The 11,567-nt window shown below is 47.1% G+C and overlaps 1 protein-coding gene across 1 annotated transcript; it reads right to left on the reverse strand.

Moving 5' to 3' along the window:
• Positions 1 to 9,824: 9,824 nt before the first annotated feature.
• On the reverse strand, positions 9,825 to 11,004 carry UCP3 (Mitochondrial substrate carrier family protein). The gene is made up of 2 exons (XM_078589367.1): positions 10,645 to 11,004; positions 9,825 to 10,551 (listed from the first exon to the last, which is right to left on the reverse strand). The coding sequence occupies exons 1-2, from the start codon at positions 10,966 to 10,968 to the stop codon at positions 10,042 to 10,044; spliced, it is 834 nt and encodes a 277-aa protein (XP_078445493.1). The 5' UTR covers positions 10,969 to 11,004; the 3' UTR covers positions 9,825 to 10,041.
• Between the last annotated feature and the right edge of the window lie 563 nt (positions 11,005 to 11,567).

Raw genomic sequence — 11,567 nt, forward strand, 5'->3', positions numbered from 1 at the left:
TTACTGGAGTGTCACTCGATTGTCCATCATCACGACACTAGGACCTGCCTTGTTTACACTCAAATGTCAGCCTAGCTAGTGCACTTTTAATGACGCCCCACTACAATACATGTACAGAAAAAATCTAACCCTATATTTTATTTGGAATAATTTGAAAAATTAAATAAATATTCAATATGTTCTTAAATAATGACTAAGCTCCCTTAAATTTGGATCTTAAAAGGTAGTTTATTTGTAGATATTTTATGAATTAGTGAAGATTAGTATATAATCTAAGATAAAATAATACCAATTTAAAATTTTTATTTGAAAATATTTTAAATGACTATAAATGTACGCATTAAATGAAGTTGGTCGGTGATAACTTGCAAATTAACATGATTAATTCATGAATTTTACATTCTATTTATGTGTTTTAATGACCATATTTTCATGTTATCGTATAAAAATGGAGATAAATGACTTACACTTTGATTTTACTATTATTTCTGATTTTTATCATTTTTTATATGGTATTTAACCTCATTTCATTGAAGAAATATTTTTTATAAGGCCTTAAATACTTGGCTAAAGGTTGGTAAGGGCTTTCCTAATTTTTATGAAATTTTTCCATATTGTTTTATAATTTTCTGACCATTATTTAGTCAAGAAATGATTTTAGAATTAAAAGAATTGATATTTATTAATTTATTTAATATTTAATTCCGATTTCGTATTAAATAGGTGGCGTCCACGTCATTCGCCCAAAAATTTGGGCGAATGGTTGGAAGCACCAACAATTAAACAATTATTGGCTCATTATCACATCACGCATCGTGATGCCATAATGAACCAATCATGAAACAATGACAAGGCGCGGTCAACGACGGAAGAGGTACGTTTTTTATTATTTTGATTCTTTTTGTGCAATAAATGCACGCGGAGAATCGATCTCCGCTTGCATTTATTAATACAAGAATATTCCTTCGGTTGGCCGCATGCATTAAATGCACGTGGCAACCGACACACGTCTTTATAAAGTCGACGTTCTTTATTTGTTATTTACGACTTCGATTCGCCGCATGCATTAAATGCACGCGGAAGTCGACGACGCAGCATGTAAAAAGTCTTTTATTTAATTTAATTTTTCCCATGTGCATTAAATGCACACGGAAATCAACGCCCGGATATTAAATTAAAGGGCGGTAAGCTCACCTCTCTTTTTATTTTTTATTTTTGTAGGCGCTGACGAGGGTGATGTGGCTTATTTTTAGCCATTCAAAAGGAGCTTTAATTATCCAATGATTGCGCACTTTGGACACGGACAACGAAGCGTCAGAACACGATCTGAGAAGGCAGAAAATGAGAATGAATGCGACAACCAATCAGAAAATGCCATTTTTCCTAGCTTCTTGGAGGAGAGATAAAGTAATCCAACGGCTAGGATTAGTCCTCAGTAAAATGACGATATCTTGATAACTAGATGTCCGATTGGGCTGAAATTTTGAGGGCATATTGGTCTTTTCCCCCCTCTATAATCCCTATGGTTGGATCTTTAAATAGAGGCCTGGAAAAAGGCGAAATTGACTTTTTGAAGCTCTCCCCAAGGATTTGGCCAGGAAGGACATAGGAGTTGCTTTGGAAGTCGACAGTTCTTGATTCTGCATTCAAATTTGTAACTTTCTGATTTGTATTTTAAACTTCTTCTTGAGAGATTCTAAAACGCCTTGGCATGGGCGAAATGTACGTGCCTTAGAAGTTTTTTTTCCTTTTTTTTTTTTCTTTTAGCAAAAATCACGGTGTCGGGTACGGCCAACCCTAGGGTTGTGCCCGTAGTCCGATCCAGCCGTGCCGTGGATGCCACCCAGGGAGATTTTATTTATAAAGTGTAGTGTTTTTCAATGTTTGTGGGCGTGGATCGAGTATATATATCCCAATTACACGCGGATCCCACTCGTCCACGCCCATAGTTAGGGAAAAGAAAAGATACATAGGTGGTACCTCACGGACGCTCGGGGAAGAGTGTACGTCGGCGTCTCTCTAGGGCGGCTGCACGAGGTCGTTGTAGTACTTGGCGGCGCTCTAGTGGGGGTGGGTTTGTCGTCGTCATGTGTGCTGGAAGTAGTGCGCAGTGACGCTCTAGTCGGGGCAGGCGCGGTCCATGCCTCGTACGCCAGCGCTCCAGGCAATCCTCCAATCTCGCGGGCCTGTCCTCACGCAGAGGCGGCGTGTGCGGAGGGAGGGCAGTCACGCGATCATCCGTCAGGAGGCCTCGGTGTATGAGTCTCCAAAAGAAAAAGGAGACTCGCGTGTGAATCGCTGGATGCCAGATGCGCGGACCCTAGGCCTGTGGGGGGAATTTCTCGCGGTAGTGCTCCCAAGAGGAGCGACACGTGTAGGTGCCATGGGGTGTGAGAGTCCAGATAGCATCATCAGAATGAGAGTCGAGGGGCATTGTTTGGACCTCGAGGAAGGTGTCCAATGGGAGACCGTGCTGCTCCCAGAGGTGGGGTGTGTTTCTTCTAAGCAACTGGGTTATAGTGAGGCGCACGTGGTGTGGTACAAACTGAGGATGGGAAGCAAGTGGCGCGTCGGCGTACCAAATATCATACCACGCGCTAATGTCTCCTCGCCCGATTTGCCAACGGGTCACATGAATCATCTCGAGCCAGTGATGCTGCCACGTCTGCCACCTCTTGGAGCCTTTAATATCAGACTCGCGTTGGGCCCATTCGCCATATTTGGCTAGAATAAAAGTCCCCAATGGGGAGTGAGTGGTTCGCATGCGCCAAACAAGTTTCTTTTGAAGCATGTCTTGGACGTCCGAGAGACGTCTGATCCCTAGACCCCCCTCATCCGTTGGCCGACACACTTTCTCCCAAGAAACCCAATGATGACGCCTCTCTCCCTCAAGGTGGCCAGACCATAAGAAGCGCGCGCATAGGCGTTCCACAGAGCGGAGAACCGTAAGAGACAGGGAATGTACCGCCAAGGTATGTAGTGGGATACTCATTAGGACATGCCGGATGAGTTGGATGCGCCCTCACGGGGATAGGAAAGCGGTTTCCATCCCTCCAATTTCTTTCTCAGTTTGCCTAGCACGGCATCAAAGTAATGATGTCGAGTAGGGCCGAGAAAGATAGGGCATCCAAGGTAGTCAAACGGAAGCTGTCCTCGTGAGTATTGTGTGAAATGCCGGATGATCTCCGAGCGCCTCATAGTGGTGGAGGGGCCCACAATGAAGCTGTTCTTTGAAGCATTGACGAGCTGGCCGGATGCTTGCTCGTACACTGTAAGGACACTCATAAATTCCTTAATGGACTTTTTAGATCCATTAAGAAATAAGATGGCATCATCAGCAAATAAGGAGTGCGAAAGAATCGGGCAGCCCCTCTTCGTGAAGTACGGTTGGATGAGGCCTTGATTGATCGCCCGTGTGAGCGATCGGCTAAAGGCCTCCTCCATCAATATAAAGAGGGTAGGTGAAATGGGGTCACCCTGCCAGAGTCCCCGCGTAGCCGTGAAAAAGCTAGTAGAATTTCCGTCCATCAAGAGGGAGAATTGATTCTCCCTCATGCAAGCATCAACAAGTGCGATGAATGCATCCGTGAATCCGAAGCGCCGTAACACTTCGAGGAGGAATTTCCACTCAACTCGATCAAAGGCCTTCTCCATATCAAGCTTGATGATGACATTGGAGCCCGGAATACGAGTGTCTATCGACTGGGCTAGCTCGTGTACTAGTGTGATGCTGTCATGGATCTATCGACCCTTGACAAAGCCACATTGTTCTGGCGAGATAAGTCTATCAAGGAAGCATCCAAGTCGGTTTGTAATGATCTTTGATGAGACTTTATAGCACACATTACAAAGACTGATCGGACGAAAGTCACGGAAGGAAGTTGGGGTATCCACTTTTGGAATGAGCGCCAAAAAAGTGGATTTCCAACTCCTTGCAAAGACTTTTCGTTGGAACGCCTCCTTGATAGCTAGTACCAAGTCAGTGCCGACAACATTCCAGCATGCTATATAGAATTCGACCGTGAATCCATCCGGTCTTGGGGCTTTGTTACGGCCCAAGGAAAAGACTATCTCTTTGATCTCCGGTCGCGTCGGGGGGGCTAGCAAAAGTGCATTCTCTTGGTTTGTCACCAAGGAGGGGATGGAGGAGAGAATGGCCTCGCTCATAACAATGGGCTGCGAGGAGAGGAGGGAGTGATAATACTCCACCCCTACGCCTGCTAGCTGATCAAGGTCCTGGTCATGCGTCTCGAGTAGGGTCGTATAGTTCGATCGTGCTCTGTGGCGGATCGAAGCGTGAAAGAAACGCATGTTCCTATCGCCCTCTCGCAGCCATTGGATACGTGATTTCTGGAGATAAAAAATATCCTGACGTCGCGTGGCATCCTCCAGCTGCTCTCTAAGACGGAGCTGATAGTCTCCCATGTCATCTGTCCAGCACTCTTGTATGTGTCGGTCGACATCGACCAGTTTCTTTTTAAGTTCCTCAACGGTTGAGTGGACGTCTCCAAAGACATGACGGTTCTACCATTTGAGGTGGAGCTTGAGGTTCCTGAGCCGATAACTAAAGTTCTCCATAGGAGATGTAGAGATCGATCCGTGCTAGTGACTACGTACGTAGCTCTGGAAATCATTATGTTCCAACCACATAGTCTGGAATCGAAATGGTGGTCTACGGACTCGATGACTCGAGTCTAGAAGAAGGAGGATCGGTGTATGGTCCGAATAAAGTCTCAGGAGGATCTCCCCCGTGAGGTTGCAATGCATCAATGCGGTACTATTAGTAAAACAGCGGTCAAGCCATTCGTATATACGCGCATCCGCTTGACGTTCATTGCACCACGTCCACTTCTCTCCTATGGTCGGCGGTTCCACTAAGGAAGTGTCGTGTATAAAGTCACTGAAAGCATGCATAGAGCGCAGCCGTGGAGGGCAGCCCCCTTGGCGCTCACTAGCGTCCCGTATGCAGTTGAAATCTCCGGCTATAAGCCAAGGTAGATCAACTAGATGTGAGTGAGAGTGGATATGGTGAGCGAGTTCCTCCCAGAGGGCCTCCTGCTCGGTGTGTCTATGCGGAGCATACACAATGGTAAATAGGTAGGGCTTTGGGGGATGCAGCACGTCAAAGGTGACATATTGTGTCCCTTCAGCCAAGAATGCAATCGAATAGCCTTGCTTCCAGAAAAGCCAAAGCTTATTCGATGGATGGCAATAGACATGATCCATCCCGAGCTTCCTCGCGATGAATTGGGACTGGTCCAATGTAATCATCGGCTCGAGCAGCCCCACTATGCCTAAGTTGTGCCTATGAATAAGAGAGAGTAAGTGAGTTTGGGTGAGAGGGTTACCAATCCCTCTACAATTCCAAACGAGGCTGGGTATCATAAGTCTATCGGCTCGCGTGACGCACCCGAGAGCGGGTGTTGTACGTACGACGTGAAGGAGATGATGCATTCGAGCGATGTGCCGGGTAGGGAGGTGAACCCATATCCGATTCCTCCGAGAGGGATTCCCCGTCCTCCTCATCGATGGAATCCTGACCACTAGTCTCGCTGTACTTGTCCTCCAAACTAGTGAGAGTGGCTTGACAATTTCTCAAGCTCTCCATCTGTTCTAAGCGTAAAGATGGGTGATGCGAGGGGGGTATGTGGGAGGAGGTGGGGATGGGTATGGAATCAAGAGGTGGGTGTGTGTGAGCGGGGGGATGGGGTGAGTGGGTGGGAGTGGGGGGAGGTGGGTCATCAGGTGGTGCTGAAGGATCATGGGGGGGTGGATCAGGGGTAGTGAAGAGGGAGCATGGGGCAGGGGAAGGAGGGGTGAATCGGGGTGGGAGAGAGGAGGAGGTGGAGAAGGTGATGGGGCGAGTGGAGGACTGAGAGGGGAGATGTAGAGTGGACGAGGGGTGTGGCGTGGGGGAGTGAGTGACGTGGAGAAGGGGGCAAGGGACACGAAGAGGTAGGCCGAGGGGAAGAGTGGCGAGGCGAAGCGGTAGGAGAAACCTGGGAAGATACACTAGGGAGGGACGTGGAAAGGTCGGTGGTAGATCTAGGAGAAGTGGTAGGACGGGCAGGGGGAGAGGTACGTCCATCCGTCAGAAGGTCCCTAGTATGAGGCTCCTTGAGTACATCCAGAAGGGCAAAAGTGTTCGAGGTCAGTGGTGTGGAACTGACCTCTTTTCCCTTACGAGAAGGGACATCTCTGGCCCGTTGTGGGGTTTTGGGGTGCTTCGCAGCGCCCTTCTTCACCCACTGGGAAGTAGGAGCGGCAGCTTTAGCCACTTGGGGCTGAGCTGTCACAGTAGCTCGAGGGGGGGGAGGAGATACAACGGAGGGATGCGCCGATGTCACTACAGGGTATGGGGCTAATGGTGGTCTCCCGTAAGAACGTCGCCCTTGGTTGGTAGGGCTAGTGGCGACAATGTAGCTGTTATAATCCATAGGTGGGAGGTATTCCTCCTCTGTGGCCGAAGGAGCCTGCGTCGCCTTCTGGCGGCATGTCTGAAGAGTATGGCCTAATACGTTGTAGTGCGTACAAAATCGCGGGAGGTTTTCGTAGACAATAGGTTCACTGATCATTTCGTCCCCATTACGGATGAGTATCATGCGATGTATGGGGGAGATTAAGTCGATCTCAACGCATACTCTCGCATAGCCCGGACGACTGAAGAGGTGGACGTCCTTGTCCACTCGTATAAAAGTGCCTACCGCACTAGCGAGAGACTCCAAGGCAGAGGGTGTGAATAAGTGAGGACGTAGGCCAGGAAATCCGATCCATACTGGGACTGAGTGGGGGAAATGTTCACGTGAGCGCCCTATCTGCTCAGCTGTCCATCTGTAGGTGTGCATCGTGGAGTCATTGACTGTCCACGTAGTGCGGCTTCATGCCTTCCTAAAATCTGCCTCAAGCTGGAACCGAATAAAGACGCTCTTGTGGTTCCGTGCTCCAATGACCACCTATCCCTGAAAATGCCCTAGTGCTAAATAGACTTGCATGATATCATCTATGAGCGGGCTTTTCATAGTGAACCGCCCGAGCAATGTATAAGCGAATGGCGCGGCCATTCGCGTTACCTCCTCCTTAGAGAAGGTAACTAAGCGTACACCATCAGAGTCAATGTAGCCTCTCGGGGGGATCGTATCGTCATAAAGAGGGGGGAGGGTGGGCTTGGGAAGTGTAGTAGGTTGTGTAGTAGTGGCGCCCACCACTCTCGATGCCCACATCATCGTTAAGGTTGTTACGACCTACGTGTGGGGGACCCCATTAGTGGGGGTGGGGTGGTCACGAGATCCCATGTTATGTCGGTTCATTTCTTTCAAGTCACTTTTTTTGACTTGTTCAGAGTTGACCAAGTCAGTCAAAGTGACTCTAGTTGACTCCAACGGGTCAATCTGTGCAGTGTTGACCAAGTGGTCAATATGCACAAGGTTGACGCTGGGGGTAGTCTGGGAGGAGTGGGACTTGTCCTTGGGGACATTGGGCAACTCTGGTCTAGAGTTGACCAATTGGTCAACTTGGTCAACTTTGACCAGGGGGTCACCTTGGTCAATGTCGGTCAAGGGAGTCACGTGGGCACGGTTGAGCACGGGGGCAACCAAGTCCTCACGGTGCGTGCTGTCGAAGTCAACATGGTCTACTTGGTCAATATTGACCGGCTGGCCGACGTTGACTGTATGGTCAACGTTGGCCTTTTGGGCTCCGTTGACCGTATGGTCGACGTTGACCGTGTGGTCAATGCTGACCGTTTGGTCAGCGTTGACCGTTTGGACAACGTTAGCCGCATGGTCACCGTTGACCACTTCGTCAACGTGGACCATGTGGTCCGTGTTGACCGGGAGGTCGGCATGGACCGAATTGTCGTCGGTGGACCGGTTGACTAGGTCGACGTTGACCGAGTCAGCCCGGTCAGTAAGGTAAATGTTGACCGCGTCAGCTCGGTCAGGCTTGATCGAGTTGACTCGGTCGGTCTGGACCGAGTCGACCTGGTCGACTCGGTCGGTCTGGACCGAGTTGACTCGGTCCGGCATGAGCAGACTGATCGGGTCGACCAGGTCGGTAACGACCTGGTCGTCTCGAGTCTGACTCGCCGAATCGAAATTAGCGTTGTTTTGAAGTTGTTAATTTAGGGTCGGTACGTGCCTTAGAAGTTGTTTTGAATGAAATTAGCGTTGCATTTTGAGTGCGATTCAAGATCTGATTTTTTATCTTTAGTTTTAAATATATTTTTAACCGTTCTGCATTTTTAGATTTTTAATTTAGGGTCGGATTTCACATTTTCCCCAAATTCTTCACTTTCTCTCTCTAGGTTAATTCGTCTAGTTTCTCTATCTGGATTTCAAAATTGATTATTTTTAAATCTAATTCAATATAAAAAACCCTAAATATAAAATTTCATCCATAAGTTCGTCCATCTTGAACTCCAATTGCAATATCCCTTTCTTGATTATTAAATTCCAATTTTAATTCATAAAAATTGTCTTAAAATTTATAATAATTGGGAAATTAATAATCCGAATTAATCTGATCTTATAATTGAAATCATTCTATCTTGAGCTTTTTGACCAAAATATTTATAATCAAAATTAAGTTTTAACGTAATTTTGATTAATTAAAATATTATTAAGTGTAATTCAGGTTTATTAATTGCAAAATTAATTCATCCTTGAATTAATTCATTAAAAATTGGATAAAAATTCTTGTTTGCTGTCTCCCTATGGTTCGACCCCTTGCTGGCTCTATATTCTATATTTAGTGATTAAGGGTATCTATAAATTTTATTGTATAAGTCTAAACACCAAATCAACGACATATTTACACACATTTTTAGGCTTATCAGTCAGCCTTGATTGAATAATCTAAACCATAAATATGGATCTTGAAATGCAATATCCTAAATCCTAAACCTTTAATCCTCAACTACTAACAATCAGAATCCTAAAAATGTCAATCGGTATAGTATTTAACATAGAACCATAATTTTAAATCTAGAAAACTTAAGCCTAAAAAGTAAACCATAAAACTTAATCCATAAGCGTAAACGATTGACCATGAACTTAAATCCGAAACTTAAATCCATGTTATTAGAAATACACTGCTAATATAATTAAGTGAAGGATACTAAGCTATGTTAATCATAATATAATTAAGTGACATAGAAACATCCAAATGAAGTGTTGATTGAAGATAATGCCGCTACTATGAGAATAACAATGTGCTAAGCAGGGTGTGTATCAAAAAGAAAAAACTTCAAATTAATAAGTGTGAAGGTTCAGCTTGAACTGCGACAAAGCTAGTAAAGCACTCATGTTTTCTCCATTTTGCTCATAGTACTCCTCAGTTTAGTGCATTAAATTCATACAAAAATGAACTTAATCACATAATTGATTCATATTATATAATTCATCCATAAACATATATCCATAAACATATATTATATAATTTATCAAAACTGTATGCAATTTGAATAATTTATTATTATTTCTTTATATGTGGGTATTTATTTTTATGATTTATCAATAAAATTCTTAATTTTACTGTTTATTGTTTCATTCATTAATTAAACAAAGAAATTAATAATGTATAAACAACAAATCATTACGAATCATAGCTCATAAAAAGGTGAAAAAATGAAACAATATGAAAGAACAATTAGAGGAACCATTGGGCCTCACCATGGGCCACAGAACCATGGAACCACTGTGTCCCATTGAAGAATCCAAGGCTTGCATGTAGGCTCGCCGGGAGAACCCACTGAGCCACACAGATACAAGCCCACTTTACCGTGCACCGAGATACAACTCCATTGAACTGCAGATAATACACACACAGCCGAGACAATTTTCTTTCTTCTTTGATTTATTTGATATCTTTCTACGATGGCCCAAGTGCGCACTCACTCTTAGCCGTAGTGAGAGGAATGAACAACAGAAGGCGAAACAAAATGCTATCTCCTGGAAGAGAGGCGGTCTTGAATTGAAACTAACACTGGGCTGGACGACAGTAGGAGAAGGCACAAGAAGAGTTTGAGCAAGCGAGATATTATGCTCAGAAGGGAGAGAGCCCGGCGGCGTGGCGGAGTTGTTCATAGGTGACCCAGAACACAAACTGCCAGGGGCCGAGCCTCGCCCACGTAGGGAGGAAGCCCTTCCACAGGGCTCTCAACCCCTCCGACCGAACCGTCCGGCAAAGGCAGGCCCAGGAGCCCCCTTCTGTGCCCGCCGCCCCGTTCATCATCCGCGTCTTCACCACGTCGGCGGGGCAGCTGAGCGCGGTGGCGCAGAGCCCGGAGGCGAACGAGGCCAGGGTGTGGGCCAAGACGCCTTCCCGGCAGAGCCCCCGGTCCACGACGCGCCTCTTGGCCTGGTCGTAGCAGGCCAGCTCGCCCATGTTGACAAGGAACGCTCGCTGGGCGTTGGGCAAGACCCCCCGCCACAGCCCGCGCACCCCCTCCTCCCGCGCTATCTTCCCCAGCGCCTCCACCGCCCCCGCGTACCGCGCCGCGGGCCCGCCCGCCTGCATGCGCACCTTCACGAGGTCCGCCGGGCTCGCCGCCACCTGCGCCCACAGGGTGGTGATGGTGGTCGGAGATCATGATCCGACGGCGGAGAGAAGGGGAGGACGTGGGCGACGGGTGAGGATGCCACGTGCCTGGGCGAGGACGCCGGATAGGCCGCCGGAGAGGGCCTTGGCGAGGACCGAGTCGGCGGGGCCCCCGGCGCGGATGTGCTCGTACGCGAGGATGCGGAGGGGGGTGTAGATGACGTGGCGGAGGACGGCGGGGGAGAGGCCGCGGTAGGCGGCGCCGTCCTTGAGCAGGGCCGCCGCCACGTGGCGGGCGCGGAGGGGCTGGGCGTGGAGCTGGAGCCTGGTTTTGACGGCGTCGATGGGGAAGGTCGCCGACTCCGCCGCCGCCGCCGCGACGGAGCTCAAGAGGATCTTCTTCGCCGGGGAGTCCTGCCCGGAGACCCCCATGGCTGGGACTTGCGAACAAAAATGAGGGGAGGAGGGGTATTTTTGCCCTCAAAAAACCTCTCGAAGAAAAAGTTAATTTCTTGGCTGTTCTTTTGCCCTCTTCTCAGTTTATTGAATCGAAATTATTATCGAAACCCTAAGTAGCTTTTCACCAAAATTCGACAATTACAGATTAGTCTAGCGGTTGGTTCAAAATTTAAGTCGCCCAGGAGTTTATGAAAGTATAAGGATGCAGGTATTAGAGGATTTAATATGGACTTTCAAGGAATCAAGTTATGGGAATTGGGAAAGAGAGACAGAGAACGTGAGAGAGAGAAGATAACATGCGAGAGAGAAGAGAGCCTGAGAGAGAGAGAGAAGAGATTACAGTAGTAATAAAATAGGACTCTCCACGTCAGCAAAGCAGGAGCCAATAGGACTTATAATAAGATTAGAGTAGTAATAAAATAACATATATTCTATACTCGTAAAAGAGATCTAGTGGTTAGGATTAAATATAGGAAAAGATTTTTTTTGAATAGATATAGGAAAAGATAGACGGTCAGGATTCAACATAGATAGGAAAACATATAGACGGCCAGGATTCAACACAGATAGGA

Source organism: Wolffia australiana, chromosome 17, assembly GCF_029677425.1.
Source record: "Wolffia australiana isolate 7733 chromosome 17, ASM2967742v1".
Lineage (NCBI taxonomy): Eukaryota > Viridiplantae > Streptophyta > Magnoliopsida > Alismatales > Araceae > Wolffia > Wolffia australiana.